The sequence below is a fragment of the Cryptotermes secundus genome, unplaced genomic scaffold, assembly GCF_002891405.2.
Source record: "Cryptotermes secundus unplaced genomic scaffold, Csec_1.0 scaffold537, whole genome shotgun sequence".
Classification (NCBI taxonomy): Eukaryota; Metazoa; Arthropoda; class Insecta; order Blattodea; family Kalotermitidae; genus Cryptotermes; species Cryptotermes secundus.
The window spans coordinates 1037008-1056881 of record NW_019740661.1 but is presented as its reverse complement, the minus strand read 5'-3'; the positions used below and the strand labels follow the sequence as shown (position 1 = coordinate 1056881).

At 38.8% G+C, this 19874-nt stretch overlaps 2 protein-coding genes across 4 annotated transcripts; both read left to right on the top strand.

Annotated features, from left to right (window-relative positions):
• Positions 1 to 1746: 1746 nt before the first annotated feature.
• LOC117282956 (leucine-rich repeat-containing protein 4C-like) lies at positions 1747 to 3999 on the top strand. Its single transcript, XM_033754737.1, has one exon. The coding sequence runs from the start codon at positions 2627 to 2629 to the stop codon at positions 3857 to 3859; it is 1233 nt and encodes a 410-aa protein (XP_033610628.1). The 5' UTR covers positions 1747 to 2626; the 3' UTR covers positions 3860 to 3999.
• Positions 4000 to 10619: 6620 nt separating this feature from the next.
• LOC111872523 (ankyrin repeat and SOCS box protein 1) lies at positions 10620 to 19486 on the top strand. Of its 3 annotated transcripts, none has more exons than XM_023866526.2 (6): positions 10620 to 10743; positions 11840 to 12031; positions 12382 to 12602; positions 14918 to 15090; positions 16601 to 16728; positions 18817 to 19486. In XM_023866526.2, exons 1-6 carry the CDS (start codon positions 10740 to 10742, stop codon positions 19014 to 19016), a joined length of 918 nt encoding a protein of 305 aa, XP_023722294.1. In that variant the 5' UTR covers positions 10620 to 10739; the 3' UTR covers positions 19017 to 19486. The 3 variants fall into 3 exon arrangements, with proteins under 3 accessions (XP_023722294.1, XP_033610626.1, XP_033610625.1); XM_033754735.1 differs by lacking the exon at positions 10620 to 10743 and adding an exon at positions 11388 to 11700 and having other exon boundaries at positions 11803 to 12031; positions 14918 to 15003; XM_033754734.1 differs by lacking the exon at positions 10620 to 10743 and adding an exon at positions 11388 to 11700 and having other exon boundaries at positions 11803 to 12031.
• Positions 19487 to 19874: the final 388 nt, after the last annotated feature.

The window sequence follows — 19874 nt, the reverse complement described above, 5'->3', positions numbered from 1 at the left end:
AGGTCGGTGTGAAGAGTTTGGTTTGACACGTACCAAGGTGCGTCAACTATGGCTCTAAGTATTTTGGATTGACTTCGCTGGATGATTGACCCGCTGGCGCATCCCCAGAGCTCAATGCCGTATGTCCATATGGGTTTAATTATTGTTTTGTAGATCAGTAGTTTATTATCTATTGTTAGGTGAGATTTCCGACCTATTAGCCAATTTATTTCCTTGAACTTAATTTCGATTTGTTTTCTCTTCTTCGCTATATGGTGTTTCCAGTTTAATGTTGAGTCCAGGTGTACTCGTAGTTCTAAGTATTTTACTACATCCTGTTGTTGAATGTTTACATGATTTAAATGTACTGAGGGGCAGTTGCCTTTCCTGAGAGTAAAAGTCACATGCGCCGATTTGCTTTCATTCGCTTTGATTTTCCATCGGTGTAGCCATTTCTCCGTTAGATTCAGATGTTCTTGTAAATTAGATGAAGCAATTACCGGGCCTTCTGACGTAGCGAAAATTGCTGTGTCGTCTGCGAACGTACCTACAGAGCAGACTTAAGCGATGAAGGAGTCAAAGAATGGGAAGAACTGATTGATAGGTACAATGATGTCTTCGCACCGGAGAACAGTGACTACAGGCAAAACGATAGAGTGTACCATCGTGTCGATGCTGGAGAGGCCCAACTTATTCGACAACCCCTGAGAGGGCTCTCCATAGTGAAAAAGGCAGAAGTGAGTAAAATACTTGAAGATATATAATGACGCAGGTTTATCGAAGAGAAAAACAGCCCCTGGTCATCTCCTGTTGTTCTCCTCCGGAATAATAACGAAGACTGCCGTTTTGCGTAATTACAGGAAGCTGAATAACGTTACAAAAAATACTCTTTCTCACTAACTAGGACTGGCGACATAGTGGACACTCTTGCCTGAGCCAAATGGTTGTCCGCTCTGGGTCTGAAGAGGGGCTATTGGTAGGTGATTCTACACCCGACGATGAAGGAAAAACGGCCTTCTCGACGGGTCAAGTTTTATGGAAATTGATTCAAACAATACAAAGGATACACGCCCCATTAAGGTAAACTACGCACAAAGGAACACAGCGTGGAAGCCGCAACATGAACATAGCGTGAGTGAAGTGTGGGCATATATTCTGGAATAACGACTTTGTGCAATAACAGCATGTAAATATGTAAGATTTGAGGCTTTCATGGCGGTGACTATGAAGAAAGAACCGGCGGTTCTCACGGTCTCTTCGCTTGCGGATTTCTTATATTTTTTTCTTCTACCCTGAAGATGGAGGCGATACGTTCCTCCGAAACGTCGGTTAACACCACATATACACGGTGCCAAATCACAGAAAACTGCTTTCTTCAGCATGTAAATATATTGACGCATGAGCTGATGCAGTGCAGCGATTTCAATCAATCAACAGTTGCCTGAAGATGGACTTGTAGGGCCGAAACCTGTTGCAACAGTTAAGTAAAGATGTGATTTTAATGATATTTTACGAATTTTAGATGTGATTGTAAATGGCAAAAGTAAAGTTGCCCTTGTGTTTAACTAATTAAGCACTACGTCATGAAGGTGTATGGGGGGTGGTTGTATATATCCACATTTTGAAAATAAAAAAGTTGTGTTGCATTATACACGTAAATGGAAGCAAATGGATGAGTGACAGTATAGACTCACACACCCTTGTTTAATTTGTACTTATCTGGATAGTAGCTTTCGTTTCAGTCGAGCCTCGGTCGGTGACGTGTAAGGTTACACAAGTTTCGAGCACCAAAGCGGATTGTTAACTTTTGCATTTAGTGACAAACATCCAAGCATTCAACGTTAAGAAATAAGAATGATGGATCAGAGCAATAAGAAGAAAGATTATCCAGAAGACTTCAACAAGAAGCATATATCCCGTGTTCTTATAGCAATTGAAGTCTTTTCAGATATTTGAACTACTATAAACCATCTTAACGATCAACATACACGTATTTGATTTGTATAGGACATATTAGTGTGTTATTTCCAGTGATTTCAGAAGTCAAAATTGTAACGCCATCTTATTATCATATAATTAATCACAAAACAGTTTGCTTTACCATCTCAGTAAAACTCATGTCTTTAAATGCATGTTCCTGAAACGTATATTAACTTAGACAGCAACAAACTCAGTGTGCGTTATTTTTGAAGAGAAGCGAAAACTGTTGTGCAGGAGTACAATGCAGAGTATTTAATTTGAAGGATACATTACTCTGCATATTCTCGATACTGAAAAATGTCGTTAAGTAACCAACGAAACTTGAAGGAATCGTAGAAGTTATCAGAAAAGTTAAATGTAATATCAATGCAAACAACAAAATAAAATGGTGTAACCAAAAGCAAAATGATACTACAATGTGGGGCACTGTCTTACGGTCAGAATTTTCAGAATTTCAGTCTCGTATCTAGAGCCACATAGTTCCCTACTCTTTCAGGCATCTGCAGAATAAAGGGGTGGAACTTCAATGTAAAACATAAGGGTCTGTTTCGACATTGCAAAGTCTTCAGTCTTATTCTAAAAGTACCAAATATATAACAACACTCTTCTGGTTTCTCCAAGATCGAATCAAAGTGGTCAAGGATATGTGACAACTGAATATACCATTATGTCAGGTTTTCTGTTGGTTGCCTTGCTAACTACTTATTTTTGTATAATGACAATCTCTGTATTGGGACAATGCCCCCAGCAGTGTTCTTGCTCAGTTGTGCATGGCACAGACTGCATCAAATCGTCATTGACCGAACTTCCTCTGTCACAATTCAACAAGTATATTACCAAACTGAATGCACCCTTCAACAGTATCACTATGCTGAGTAAGAACTCTCTGAAAGACATCCCATTGCTAACCCACTTGAACCTCTCTCATAACAAAATCACCAATGTCGATTCACAAGCATTCTCGTCCTTAAAGAAATTGTACTCTCTGGACCTTTCAAGTAACAACATAACCTCAATTGAGTCGGTCACTTTCATGTATAACAGACAACTCAAATGGCTGTCTTTAGCTGATAACTGTATGTTCAGACTTCCAGATAAAGATGGATTGTACCTGACCGAGCTTTTATTTTTTAATATCTCCCATTGTAACATAAAGAATATCCCTTTAAACACATTCAGTAATATCCGAAAACTTCAGGAGCTGTGTCTTAATAACAATAAAATTATTTCTCTCAACCCTGAAATCTATCGCCCTCTTCTTGAACTTCAGAAGCTAGATTTATGCTACAATGCCCTACAACACATAAATGGCCAAGTTTTCTCACGACTCTTGAAACTGACGTCACTTTCCTTGTGCCATAATAACGTCAGTAGGATCAACATCACTTTATTAAATGCAGTTGCTAGGATCGGTGACGTTAATATGGAAGGAAACCCATGGATTTGTGACTGTGACTCCGCTGATGTGTATTACAAATGTGCCAAAGAAGATAATTGTAATTTGAATTTGAAATGTGCGTTTCCTGATAATTTCAGAGGCAGATATTGGAATGTTATTGGTGAATTAACATGCATGCCTCCTATTTCGCCAACGACTGTGGGAGCGTCTTCAGAGGCCGAAGCGGTCGCCACGGTGCATCAGACGACGATAGAACAAATGTTACAAGAAGAACCTTCAGAGCCGAGCTCTCTGTACTGGATTACAATGTCTCTTTTGGTGCTTTTCTTATCCGTGTGCATTTGTGTAATTGTGGTGCTAGGGAGAAGAATCAGTAGGAAAAACAGCAAGAGATTCACGAAGGATGCTGAGGAGGACGGCGCCGAGAGTTGCAGCACCGGAGGCTTCGGTAGCAGAATACTAGAGAACGAAGACCATTTTCAACAAATAGAAATGCGTTAATGATGGTGGAAGTGAATAACAAAAGTTTCAGTTTGCTGTTAACTGATTACTATTCGAAATGAAGTTACTCAGTTTGCATATCACATATTCAATAATAATAACTCAGTTCAGTTCTTTATTCTTTAAGTGCCTAGTCAACAGCCGCAAGGCCAATTAGAGACACAGCACAGTGCAGATACAAGTAATTACATAATGGACAAACATAACATAAAGCCAAAGACTAATTAAAGGTAAACACTGGAGGGAAAACATAATAATAATAATAATAATTCAATTCTTTATTATTTATTTGCCCAGTCAACAGCCGCAAGGCCAATTACAGACAGAGCACAGTGTAGACAAAGGTAATTACATTAAAGACAAACGCATTATAAAGTCAAAGACAAATTACAGGCAAGCACTGGGGAAAGCACAATAATGTAGAAAAGTAAACAAACAAATTATAATAATAGCAATAATTTCAATTCAATTCAATTCTTGGTTTTATTTACGTGCTGTACTCAACAGCTGGTAGCCAATTACAGAGTCAGCACGAGGACAAGTGAAACAATATACAGACAGATTGATGAAAATAGTACAAAAATTCAATTGCAATATGCCCAACTGAAAGAACACAATTAGATGTTAGAGACGAAACCAAGCAGTGTCTAAGTACAACATATGTCAAAGGTTCTACAAAAGTAAATATATTAATGATGAAGTGATAACAAGTGTCCTGCAAAAACTACATGAACAAATTAAATAGACAGATTTTTTAATAATAATTACAATAATAATAAATATAAGAATAATAATAATAATAGAAATTCATTGTATTTTAGGTCTGAGAAATGAGATGTTTAGATAATTAATTGAGAAATAAATCTGATGCAACTATAAGAACAATTATAGTCAGATTTTTTAAACTTATTTTAGAACTACTAAAAATGTCTAGAGAATTACATACTAAATTAGCAGCAGAGACACATCTGGCTGAAGGGCAGTGACTAGAGGAGCAGCAGAACAGGGAAAAACTACGGATGTTCCGAGAGGGAGCTCGAATACCAACTGTTTCTAGGAACGAAGGACAGTTTTTGTCACCTTTAAAAACATATTAGGAACAAGGAACAAGGAACGCCTAGTGTGGAGTGATCGCAGATTTAACATATCAAGCATATTGATGTAATGATATTCCGTGTCATGAAAAAATCGGTTGTGGCAAAGTGCTGCGACTTTTCTTTTTATACGCTCAAGTTTATTAGAGTCAGTGTTGGTCACAGAGTTCCAAACCACAGAAGCGTACTCTAATTTGGATCTGACAAGAGCAGAATATAACGTCATTATACTGTCTAAGGTGGAAAATCAGAAAGTGATAGTACGAATTAAGCCTAATTATTCTAGGGACTAGAAAACGGGACGTTTCGGTAACTGGATCTGTCTCTGTCCTCAGGTGAGGGGGAAGACACCTACTCAGTTGGGTCCCTTAGAAAGAGCTAACCTCGATCACTGAGTAGGTGTCTTCCCCCTCACCTGAGGATGGAAACAGATCCAATTTCCGAAACGTCGTGTTTTATAGTCTCTAGAATAACGGATGATGGAAAAAGGAAAAAAAAAACCCCAGCAATTCTGAGTATTATACACCAACGTCAGACAGAACCCTTCAGAATCTACTTGCTTGATACTGCTTTTCTTCTTCTTCTTTTTCTTCAAATTTTGCTGTTCTTTCGATTGATCATCCGGATACGGCCTAGCCTAAGTCAACCAGACCATTTCCGTCCTACTTTTAGTGTCACTGATTCTGCAATGCCAGTTCGACGTTATACAAAATTCTAACATTTCTTACAAGATATTTCTGCTGGGGATTATGCAGTGCTTTATAATGCCTTGTCTGCTTCTGACTAGTCTTCACTCTACAACGAAGCATCTGTTGATGCTACGGTTGACAGATGAAATGTCGCTGTAACCCAAGTCATAGATTTAGTTGTTCCTCTTGGATACATTAATAAAGCATAAATATCCTGCTTGGATTCCTTGAAAATTAAAAGGTTACATTAAAAAGAATTATTATTTTATACATGTTACAAAAAGCATAAGGCTGACTGTTCTTACGACAAATTTAAAATCTAAAATCTCAGCTAAAGAAAGTTTGGAAATATATGTATCATAATTTAGGAAAACGAATACTGTTTTAACGTACCTTGAATTCAATTGTATTCTAATAAACAAACCTCGTGATATTGCTAAGGCATTTTCAAAATATTTTCAAACAGTCTATAGTAGTTCTTTCCTCGGAACCTTTCTTTTTATTATTCAGCCTACGGAAGTTTTATCCTTAACTCCTATTTCTAACTCGGATGTTCATAATGCTATAATACGGCTGCGGCCATATAATCGTAAATCAGTCGGGGCTCAACAGTGAATTTGTTTCTCTTATGAAGGGTTGCTCTATAATTTTTGTGCATGTTCTCAACTTTTATTATTAATCTCAGCCTACCTCAGAATACTTTTCGCAACTTGCGGAAACAAGCACCTACTTTCCTTGTTTTCAAATGAAAACCAACATATTCCTCTGTCGGGAACGGGTTTTCAAAATTTTTTTTTAATTTATCGGATATGACCAAGTAAGACAAACAAAAGAATATAATGTATGCAGTCTATACAACAATATTCTGTATTTAAAAACAAAGATCACACTACTGTACCAATATTTGTTTCTATTATGATTTTACAGACGCAACATGTTTCGACCCTTACACCGGGTCATCATCAGGCTACAGTGCTCCAGTATGAGCTGATGAATTGCAATTAATTATCATCTAATTTTTCAAATAAGGATCCTTATTATGTCTTGAAATTACTGAAATGCATACATACATGTATTAATTTTTGGTCAAAATTTTTAAAACTGAAAATCCTTGGATAATAAAAATGTAATATTAACGATATAAAAATTAAAATTAAAACTAAAGATTAAGACATGAAAGTTAAAATTCTGTTTATGTTTGTCACTTTTTAAAATCTAAATTGAACCCTTCGAAGCATGGTTTCATCTAATCTAAATCTGCTGTTACCAACTTGGTCATTTTCCTTGACTTTAGTCTGTTCATTAGGTCAAACTGACTCTATTTTAATTTAGTAAACGTTTCGACATTCTTCTACATTCACTGCTTCATCACAAACTCAGTAAGTGTGGATTATCTTCCGGCTAAATAACCTGCTTTCTCAGTTATTCAACAAGGAGACAATCTTGTGTACGTTATTCTGTTATACTTCCTTCGCTTTTTGTCGTGCAGTCAGGCGTACCGCAGGGGTCAGTTTTAGGGAATTTGCTTTTTAATAACAAAAACAAACTCCGTGGTTTTAGTCCGCAAGCGAACTATACCGACCGAGCGACCGCCGCTTGTTGGCGAAGTTAGTGCCAACTTTAGTGGATAGAGGGTGTTACGTGGTCAGCGGTCCCAACGGGCGTTAATTTCAGTTTTATAGACCGGAGCCGCTATTTCCTTGAAGTAGCTCCTCAATTATCCTCATGAGGCTGAGTGAACCCCGTTCCAGACCCACTACTTCTCAGAAAATCTGATAGCGCCGGAAACGTACCCGGACCTCTGGATCTGTAGCCAGGAACTCTGACCACTATACCACTAAATGATTTATGTGACGTAATTAATCTCTCCAACTGTCTTCTTTTTCCTGATGATTTTAACATCTATCGAGCTGTTAATTCAGCTAATGATTGTTTACTTCTGCAGTCAGATGTTGTTCGGCAAATTGTATGAAGCCTAATTTCTGGAAAATTCGAGTTATCTCTTTTACTAGGAAGAGGAAAGTACTGAATTATCAATACAGACTTGGAAATTCCTTTATATTGCGAACAGATTGTATTCATTTGATTTGTTTCATTCTGGTCCGTCACACTAACAATATTAGAAAAATCAGTCACACTAGAAGGAATTGTTTTATCTTTTATAAGATTGTATTAATGATCTGGATGTGCATCTTTACTGCAAGTTTCATTTTCATTGTCAAGTCGATTTTCTTCTTTCACATGCACTGCAATTACTAGGGCTAATTCTCAGAGTAACGCTTTCCTTTTCCCACCTTAGACAGCCTACTGACGCTATATTTTGCTTTTGTCAGTTCTAAACTCGAATATGTTTCTGTTGCTTCGATGTCTGTTAAGATTACTGATTCCAATAAACTTGAGCGCATACAAAGAAAATTGCAGAACTTTGTCAAAGTAGATTTTCCCAAGATATGGAATGTCATTGAAAAGATTAAATTTGCTGACAATGCATAACATGCGTTAAAAGCCTAAACTGATTAATTTTTCTTTGTATTTGTTGTTTCTTTGTTTTGTCCTGTGGTCACATTGCTGTTGTTGGTATTCATGCTGACTCTGTAATTGACCATTGGCTGTTGAGCTCAGCATGTAAATAAGTAAGGAACTCGATTGAATTTAATAAAAATTAATAACAATAATCAATACTGATTGTGAAATTGGAAGGTTTCTTCACATAAGCGCAATACTGAATGAAAAGATTTGCAAGTGTTCAATTGTCTAACGGTAAAAAAAAATGCGTCGCTTCAAAAACCAACACCTTCCAGAGAATGAGGTACTCTACCTTAAAATGCATCTGCATGAACAGTCTTCTAAGATGTAGTAGTTACCTATGTACCTGGTGCTTTAGTACCTGCATTCTTCTCACGGGGTGCATCTATAAATTTAGTACGATTCTTAGAACAAGCAGTCACTATTTCAATTAAAATAAATTTACTTCAATTTGTGTTTATTTACGTGCAAACTTAACACCACAAAGGCCAATTACACAAAAATGATTAAAGAACAAAATACAAAATATGTCAGTCTATATAATGGCAATAAATTAATAATATGTACTAATTCCAAGAAAAATTAAAGTTAGCATTAACAGGCGAGAAAAATAAAATAACAGCATTAACAAATGAATTTTGTAATGGAGAACCAGTGTATTATCCTTGAGGTAGGAAGTAGCTAAATAGCTAACTTTATGGAGCTGAGCCCTTCTTGAGAAACCGCCAGTTGTGCAGCTACTCAAGCAAGTCCCAAAATTATCTGGAACCCGAAGGCTCATTACCGTGTTCACAAGAACCTTTCACTGCTCCCTATCCAGAGACAGATCAATCCAGTCAATACCACCCGATCCTATCTCCTTCAGATCCGTTTTAATATTATCCACCCATCTACGTCTTGATCTTCTTGTGTGTTCTTTCCTTCTGGCTTCTCACCAGTATCCTAATGCATTCCTCTTCTCGCCCATTCGTGCTACATGCAATGCCCATGTTATCCTCCTTGACTTGATCGTTCTAATTGGTGAAGAGTACAATTTATGAAGCTCCTCCTTATGCAGTGTTCTCCAACCTCCTGTCACTTCATCTCTCTTCAGCCAGAATATTCTCCTCAGCTCCCTATTCTCAAACGCCCTCAGTCTGTGTTCCCCTTTTAATGTCAGAGACCAAGTTTCACATCAATACAGGACCACAGGCAAAATGATACTTTTGTACATTCTAACTTTAAGGTTTTCAAACAGTAAATGAGAAGACCAAAGGTTGTGGACCGAATGGTATCAAGCACTACCCTAATTTCATCCTGAATAAAATTCTGATGTTTTACTGTCGTTCCTAAATATTTTACCTGTGGCACATTTTCAAAGGTTCTGTTAGCTATCTCTATGTCATTATTTTGTCCTGCATTCTGGTGACGAAAAAAATAGCATGCTCCTATACTTTGTTCTTTCTTCATTTTCTGCTAGACCAACGTCCATGTAGCGTCAATTAAAGTTTGTGTGTTTTCTTTTATGCTATCTATGTTATCTTCCAATAGATTCACACCATCAGCATAGACCAGCATCTGATGTGTCCCCTTTAATTTCAGTCCCACCTGGTTTTCTTGGACCTTCCTAATGGCATATTCAAAAGCAAAGTTGAAAAGCAGTGGCGATAAAGCATCTCTTTGTTTTAGACCATTCTGGATAGGAAAATTATCAGACAAATGTTTACCTACACGGACTTTGCTATACGTTTCGTTTAAACACATTTTAATCAGCCTGGCCAGCTTCATGGGTATCCCGAACTCTACGAGAATATTGTTCAATACTTTCCTCCTAACTGAATCATAGGTTTTCTTGAAATCTATGAATAGCTGTTGTACTGGCTCGTTGTATTCCCATTTTTCCTCCAGTATCTGACGAATGTAAAAAGAAAATCTGATCGGTAATTGGTCTTTTACATCGAAATCCACACTGATGATCCCCAGTAATTTCATCTATGTATGGACTTAACACTGAAACAAGGATATTAAATAAAATTTTGTATGAAGTTGATAGTAGTGATATGAAGTAAATGTTAAATATTATTTCGCTGAATTTCATGCCTGAAAGGCGTAAACTCACTACGCTGATATATGACATTCAAACTGAAACCTATTTCTAATTGACTACGACCTTCCGGGATGTGACACGGTGACACTACCTGTCGATACTTCGAGTACTATCTTGTGGGGAAAATATGTACTGCTTAGAAGTTTGTATCATGTTGCGTCATTCTCACTAAGAAGTGCGGCCAATTATTAAAACATTGTTCATGGCAGATGTCGGAGGTTTGATTTGTACATCGGAATTGACAGAGAGCGAAGAGAAATGCCGAAACAACGATCTCCGCAGTTTGAAAACCAGAAGTCCGTAACAACGACTTGACATTTGGGGAGGCTGTACATCTACATGTAGGGCAGCACTTTGGTTGGTACCTCAGATCTATTTTGGTGACAACAGCTGTGTGCCGCAAGTATACATCATTTTAAGACCGCTGATTGCAATACTTCATTGTGTGTCGTATTTCAGTTAAGCTGGTGGTGCTGACAACTACAATGTGTAATTAACTGATCCTCTTTCTTTTACGGACCTGAATGAAGTGTTATCACTTATTGTCGGCCATATTTTATGAAAGTCACATATGGAAGTTGCTTTTATGTCCAAAACGAACTTCTGTTTAATTTATTTTATGATTGAAATGTTCTCTGACGATACGTTATTTAGTTTACTATACATCTGACATCTCAATCTTCGTACTTATTGTGTCTGAAACATTTTCTGCGGAAGGACTAAAGTTTATGTGTTTAAGTCCGACTGGGCAACTGTGTATCTGATAAATTTCGCAAATAAATTGCGCTTAATTTAAATAGGAGACTAATAAGACCTAAAAATGTGTGACGATGGTATATTGCTACAAGTAATATGTTTTTCGACATTATCCATCGTCTTGTCTATTTTCTAAAAACCGCCGTTTCTTTTTAAAAACACGTTTCGGAGACTGGATTCTGTCCCCGTCCTCAGGTAAAACCTACTCAGTTGGGGCCAGTAGATAGAGCTAGTCCCTATCCCCGGACACCGGTTTCCGGAGATAGAGAAAAAAATAACTCCGTGATTTTAGTCCGCAAGCGAACTACACCGACCGAGCGACCGCCGCTTGTCGGCGAAGTTTACTGCCAACTTTTTTCGGATAGAGGGTGCCGCGTGGTCAGCGCAACGGATTCCTAATGCCGTTAATCTCGGTTTACATATACAAATATATGAATTTACCATTTCTTTCATGCATGTTATATGTCTAGACAATCATACGTGTGTGTTTCTGTATACGTATGTCACATCTTTCATACAGGTACTATATTCATACGTGTAAGTTACACTTTCTTTTTACACGACGTTGATAAACTGAACGACAAAATGGATGGTCACTTGTGTGTCTGCCCATCAGTCCAAATACGAGTATTTGAATTTGATATGCACTGGCCGGATTTTCATAAAATGTCCCTACAAAAAAGTTACATGGTAATTTAAATTTTCATAAAAATTGACATGATAGAAATACAGGTACTTACACAAAGAAAACATTGGGAAATATTTATTCTCGCATGAATTGTTCCTTCCTAGTGTTTCTTTACATCTCTAACTTCACTCTTGCTCGCAGCCGGTGTGCTGTCATCAGAGCTGAGTGCCTTCATAGTCGATACCGAGAATGGGCAATACGACGACTCATTACACCAGGCGGCATGGCGCGGGGACGTCGAGGAACTGAGGAACCTCCTGGCACAAGGCGTGGCCAATGTTGATGCGCAGCTGAGACCCTTTTACGCGACCCCGTTGAGATTGGCTGCCATGAGTGAGTAGTGTGTGAAATTTGGCGGTAACTGCGAAGATTACTGTGTTCTGTGATGCGATGTAGTCTGGTAGATATTTACTGACGTTTCGGAGGAACGTACCGCTTCGACCTCTTGTGCCAATGGAATAAGAACCTCGTGAGTCCCAGTACCGATCTGAACATATTCCTGGAATTTCAGTAGCCTGGACATGCAGGCAGTAATTTCCTCCGACACGTCTGTGTATATGTATAGTCACATTCCAAAAGTTATCTTCATGAGTCGTAATGCCTGCTGTCTCCTACCCAACAATCATCTTATTGTTACTGGCAGCAAACAGTTACTAGTTTCCAATTTACCTCCGCTCCTGCAGATCGCCACGCGGATTGTGTGGCCTTGCTGTTACAGCACGGTTCGTCGGTCAACATAGTGGACCGCAAGGGGCAGACCCCTTTGTTCTGTGCTGTGAAGAACTGGGATACCGACAGCTGCATTGCTTTGCTGAAGGCAGGAGCTTCGCCCGACGGTGACCGAAGGAACTTGTCCAGCCCCCTCCATATCGCTTGCCAGGACGGATATGCCATAGGCGTGAAGGTACACAGTGACTGCAAGAAGATCCGGAGAAAACCACAGTTCTGCCAATGCTTTATAAGAGAATTACGCAGGAGATTATGAATTTAGATAATGATCTACAGCACAGTGACTCGGATGTATGTAAAACTTTACTGAATATAAATTTCTAATATCCGACATTTTCCACAGATATGCTAAGTTTCGAGCTTTTTGGCGTGTTCTTAATTTCTGGCGGGCAAAAATATATTTTATAAAAAATTCTGAGCATGCTTATGATCTACCATTTTACACAGTTTCACTCTGAACTACAGCGTTCCACAAATACAACTTAAATCTGCTAGATACTCAAACAAAATCCACTCTATCTTTGCCCTGGCAACAGCTTTGTATAGACATCTTATACTCGCCACATGGCTCCTATATCTCTCCAGGGGCGTGTGGCTGAGCGCATTTCTGGGTCAGGTATCACTGGGAAGTTCACATACAGAGTGTATCAAAACTCACTGGCAAAACTTCACGATAAGACTCCTCATAGAGAGAAGAAAAAAGTGTATGACAACATGGTTCCGGAAATGCATAATTACAGAGTTATCCGACCATTTAGTAACGTTAGTGCAATCCGACACGCCCAACACTGTTACACTGAATACGTCTGTAATGCCAGCTGTAACACTCTAGTCACGTATCAGAGGAAATGTTCAAAGTGACCTCCCCCTGCCTGGATACAGGCCTCCGCTCGTCGTCGCATTGAGTGCCGCACATGATCAAAAATGCCCGGTGTAGTGCCTACTGTCTGACAGGCTGCCACAATGCGCGCATGGAGAGTTGGTACATCAGCAACAACAGTCGAATACACTACAGACTTTAAGTGTTCCCACAAGTAAAAGTCCAGGGGGTTTAAGTCAGGAGAGCGTGGTGGTCCAGCAATCAGTCCACCTCTACCTATCCAGCGCCCAGGATAATGTGCATTAAGGTGCCTGTGGTCAGACAGACTGAAATGTGCGGGAGTACCATCATGCATGAAGTACAGCTGTCGACAGGATGCTAGTGGCATGTCTTCCAAGTAATCAGGCAATGTAGTACGCAAGAAATCTGTGTAGTTCTGTCCATTAAGCTTGTCCGGAAGAATGTAGGGTCCCAACAAACAACCGGTGTCTCTCATTTTTATTCCGGCAAACAGGACATGTCGGCGTACACTCCATAAATTACACGCCCGGATAACTCTGTAATTATGCATTTCAGGACCCATAGTTATCATACACTTTCCTTCCTCTCTCTATATGAGGAGTCCGTTCCTGAAGTTCTGCCTTTGAGTTTTGATATACCCTATACCTTGTGCGGTAGCTGTACTCTAATTTATACGTCATCAAAAAGACCTGAACAAAATGGCACAAGAATTCAATAATTCCAGGCTTGCTGCCAATGTACTAGATGCATGTGTTTGTGTATCTTCCACATTTGAATGCATAATGAAATTTAGTAACTGTTTAATATTATGCCATTTGATGCCACTCCATATTACTACTTTAAATTTTCTGCTGCAAATAAAAGTAACGTAGTAGGTGCCTGAACTTGGTTAGTGGAAAAACACTATTCCCATTTAAAACCTGGTACGAATTACATTTCAAATGTGCTACTTGTTTGTTTGAATTTAATACGAACCCCAATTTTGTACAGTTAAATTACAGCAAAAGTACGAATCATAAATTTGACACAGAATTCTTGTTGCCCGATTTTCTTGGCTGTGATTGTTACCAACTAATGAATTAACTCCAAGGAGGGGTAAAATACTTGAGAGTGTAATGGTCGTTTAGCTGTGAAAACCAAATGTTTATTAATATGTTTACAATATCCCACAACTGATGAATCCAGTCCACTCTCATCCCATTTTTTAATATCCATTTTGATGATATCCCTCCATATACACCTACATCTAGGTCTCTCAAGCAGCCTGTTCCCTTCAGGTTTTTGTCTAAAATGCACACACTCTCCCTACTTCTCCCACATGTGCTACATGTAATGATTTGATCACTGTAATATTTGATAGTACAAATTACACATTCTCCAAGTTTCTCCAGTCTAATGTCACTCCTTTTTGGATACAGATGGCTTCCTCAAAATAATCATTAAAGTCAGAGGCAGGGCATAACATTTTGCTGCATGACAGTTTTATTTGGTGAGGGGTTGGTCTCCCGCGCAGCCTCCAGACTGTAGGACTATCTCATATCTAATGCACACAACTATTCTTGGAGGACATCTCTTTCATCTGCAACTAGAGGATGCACCATCCCATGGTTTTCATCAGTTTTCTTTATGTAACCTGTTACCTCTTGCAGTTGCTGCTCGATTTTGGGGCTCAGATTGAGTGTGCCCCTACAACGCCCCAGTGGACCCACCCACTGCACCTGGCTACCACCTACAGGTACCTAAGTTGTTTCATACTTCTGTTAGGAGGAGGAGCGGATGTCACACTTGCTGGCCACATCTTGCACCTCATCTGCACCAGAAAGTACGAACTACTTAACAAATTGATTGGTAATATAACAACGCTCTATCAGATAGCATCATGAGCACAATTATATCTGATTAGTTTAAAAGTCTGACAAGAAAATGGTCACATCTGCATCACCATCACCCACATCAACAGCGACCATTGTAAGAGTCTGGAATCTTCCATATTTGTGTTGTTAGTTCATCTACTGCATGAACTTGTTGTCAAAAGAGTCAGTTTGAGAAACGGAGCTAATGCAGTCAGACTGTATGACTGCAGCAGGGAGTGGCCGCAGCATCGGATACAGTCACTGCTAAATTACAAGTAATTTATCTCACACTACCACAGTCACTACTACTGCTACTACTCTTAATATCATTAGTGGAAATGAACTGGCAGTGCCACATTTAGGATGTCTATTTCCAGGCATGTCTGTAGTGATTCAGAATGAGCACAAAAGAATCAGAAGTGCTGGTAATCAGTCAAGAATTTAAACCAGTTATCCTTCAGTTGCAAACAATTAATTTGGTAATGGCCTTTAAAACTTGTTAGAAAATGACCATTTGGTTCTACATTATTTAACTACATATTATCAACTGAACAGAAATAATAGGATGAATGATGATAAATTGTTATGATTAATGATCTGCATTGATTTGCCTTTGTGGAGTGCTGGCAAGGGGTGGTTCTCCAGCTTGGCAGTTGGGTCTGGATCCAGCAATTCATCGTAAAACTTCTGTGTTACAAAATTAGACATGAGCTCATTAAATGCTCAGTAAGGAGCTTTATTAACTTGTAGCTGTCCCATGGGCTAGACAGGTAAAATGGAGTAAATGCAAAAAGTATACATTTTTTATTTGAAAGCATTAAAGAAGGAGAGAACTTGAGAGGCATGGACTAGGTTATACAATAATATTAAAATAAATCTTAAGAGGTCAAAGTTGTGCACTAGGCCCAGCAGTGGGCTTTTGTGAACATGGTAACATATATGGAGACATAAAAGAATGACATTTTTAACCAGCTAAATGACTGTGAGCTTTTCAAGGTAGAACCTGTATCATGGTGTTATTTTTTGTTCATATATATACATGTTTTGCATCACACAGTACAAGTAACCCCCCCCCACTCCCAAAACCCAGAACGCACGGCAGCAAACAATTCATGCATACCAATTTCTAGTTGCTGGTGCAGACTTGAATGTTTGTCCTGGCTGGAAATGGTTTGCTATTCATAACTTTTGTGAGAACACTGCTTGTCATGGTTGACATGCTGGCTACTTTGATTAATGTTGGTGAGGCTGCTGGCATGTTTTGTCATTTATATTGTCAAACTTAACTTTTCAGAAGTCCATGCCTGCTGATTCATTGTATGTTTCAAACCCGATGCTAAAACTGAACCTAACAGGCATGCATGTTCATAGAGAAACAGCACTGAACTCGTCCCATGACACCAACCATACCATAAATGAAAAAGCATAGAAGTTTCATCCCAGTAATAGTAGGCTCACTGTTGCTCACACGGTTTACAGGTGTGATCCAGTGTTCGTGCACCTGTGGGTACAGTTTGGTGGCAACCTGTGGGACAGAAATGACAAACAACAGCTTGCTGTTGATCTTCCTGACAACTGTCAAAGAGACATCCTCAAAGAACTCATGGGTGAGTGATACCTCAGTCCAATTTGTGTAACTGTCATCAAGGCCTGTCTCTTTCCTCATTTAAGAACATTGTCAGTTGCAGGATTGAGTCTCCAGTGTGGTGTGACACTGTGGGAAGGGGCATTTGTAACCAAGGGCGCCACTGTGGTTTCTTCTGGATAGAAGGGGGGGGGGCATCAGAAAATGTTCATACAAACTTACATTTGGCTGTTTAAGACTGTTTTACTGATCGAGTATTCAGGGCACAAGAATATTTTTTAATTAATTATAATATTTGGTACTAATATCTGATAAATTTCATTTTTTCACTTCTGGTCTCTTTCCAAGAATCATAACAGGCAGCAAATATCTTCCCTCACCCCAGGTGCTAGTGGTTGTAGCCTATATACCATCTAAATGCTTTACTGTGGGGCAGAGGAATACATAGTAATTTGGTAGCCATATTAAAGCATGGGATATATATTTATTTATACTTATGGTTTATTTATTGATGAGGGCCATGCCATAGCTCAAGCGGTTAGTCCCTGGCTTCCCACTGCGGCAGCCCGGGTTCGATCTCGGGTCTGGTCAAGTGGAACTTGTGGTGGACAAAGTGGTGCTGGAGCATGTTTTCTCTGAGTACTTTGGTTTCCCCTGTCAATCTTCATTCCACCAATTGCTCCATAATCACCCTCACCTATCATCTGGGGCTGGTACAATAGGCCAGAAGTGGTCACAGTACAAGGGACTTAGTCCCACCCCACTAGCAAAAAAAAAAAAATATTGATGTCAGCAGCTCAAATTATATAGTATGAAATGATGGGCTGACTAAAGAATAATGTCTTGAAAAGGATATGGCCTAATTTGAGATACTGCCTCAGAATTTTCCTACAGGGTCAAAGGAAATAAATTCTCAGCCATTTAATTTGTGAAAACAACACATTACCCTTAGTCAAAACGTGATGCGACTGAAATAGCCATGACAAAGCTGTATAGACAGTAATAAATGTAGCACTGTCAGAACTCAGAAATAATTCAGTACAGTCCGTATCGGGTTGAGATCAAAACTTTCCAAAAGAAGGCAGTGTGCTAGCCACTATGACCAACTATGAATGCTCTGCATAATGTACACAAAACAAAACACAGTCTGGAGTGGCAGAAGAGGCTCATTAGATTTAGCCTGTACAGGAGTCCTATATACAAAGTGTATAACATGAATGAATAATGGGATAGTTATGTTTTCCTGTCCATCTGACTACTGACGTCAGTGACATGATTATAGGTAGCCTGTCCCCAACCAACCGGTTCTTCTTGTCTACTGCAACTTCCTAGTGCTATTGACCTCAAGTTTCCTGGATTCACTGGCCATTCCCCGCCCCCCCCCCTTAGCACATAACACCATATATGGCCTTAATCGCTCTCCACTGCTCCTATTGGTCTGCTCTCCCTAACCACCCCCCCCGCCTACTTTGTATATAAGCAGCGCCTTTCACTTCCTATCACCACAGCTACTGCTCTCTGCATTCCAAGCCATTCACCTGCTCTGAAGATGAAGGCGATACGTTCCTCCGAAATGTCGGCCAAAACGAAGAATACATGGCGCCTAAACCCAGAAGACGACTTTCTTCATAGTCATCGCCGTGAAAACCTCAAAACTTACATAGGTGTTAAGGTGTTTACCAAAAGCTGCAAGGCAAATTTAATTTTGGTCTGTATCAATATAATATAATCTCTGTTTTACATGATATTTAAATCAAACATTATCTCCTTTCTCAAAAAAGACATATCATATTGAGTTTAATTAAATATTTATAAAATAATTGCTATGTACATGTGTAGTGCAAAAAGCTTTGCAACAATTGGCTTGCATGTGCAATACATGAACACTTAGTACAGTGAAATCTGCAAAATAGCAATGAATGTATTTAGGTCTTTCTACTCTTGTTGAACTACAGTTTGGCTACTAACAGTTACCCCACAGCTTTGTATGGGTGCTAAAATTTACACTGTGATGGTTCAGTGCAAAAATATAAGCCATGCTCTTCATTTCTTAGTTAACCGTTAGTCAAATGATGTATAAAATTGTGCAAAAATCTTCCTTCTTTTACAGAAAATCCTCTATCATTGCAGTCAATTTGCAGACTGAAAATTCGTAAGCTTGTGGGCCGCAGTCGTCTTCCCCTGATGTGTGCACTAGATATCTCTCAAGTGCTGAGGGACTTTCTCGTGTACAGGGATATCCCTGAAGTGAACCACTGCTTAACAAGCCTGAATTTGGAACTAAAAAGGTCCTTATCAAAATGGCAATAGATAACACTAATATATAGTTCCTTTAATATGGTGGATTTATCTTTAATGCTGTGACTACTATACTATGGCAATTACTGTTATATGGTAGCAAATGCTGGATACTGAGAAGGTTGAAAGCAGTAGTCAGCTGCAATAAAGTTCTTGCATGCAGTGAAAGGGTGTTCACTACCTGACCATATCAGAAATTAAAGAATAAGGGAACAATCAGGAATTATACCAAGTCTTACACAAATAATGCAATACAGAGAGAATGGCATGAGTATCTACAGGGCATTGCCTTCCAAGAACAGAGAAATATCAACCAACGGGAACAAGAAACCTGGGAAAAGCAAGAATATGGTAAATACTGAACCAGAACAGGCTGTGGAGCCTACACCATGAAGATGATCAAAATGGCAAAATGAATACACTTTTGTAACAAAATCCTGAAATTAGTTCTGTAAGTCAAAATAAATTTACTTAAACTCAAATTTAAGATCTGAATTTCAATTAAACCTATATCTAAATATTATCATTTCTACTTTAAAGACAATATATTAATAAGAAATTCTGACAGGTTTATTCAATGTTGCTGCTGTTCAACCTACAAGTTCAACTGTACAGGTATACACCACTGAAAGAGATGGAAAGTCAATCAATCATGAATGGTGAATAGGTATCATCATGGAAAAATGCAGTCATTACTCATTTGATGGTACAAGCGTAAGTCAATAATTAAGTTGCATATGGATATAGAACTTAAATAAGAGTACTGATTTGAAAAATGCTTTTATTTCTCAACATAATCTCCTGTACATTGAGGCACTTGTCCCATTGTTTCACAAGCCCCCGAAAACCAGCAGCATAAAATTGTTTGGG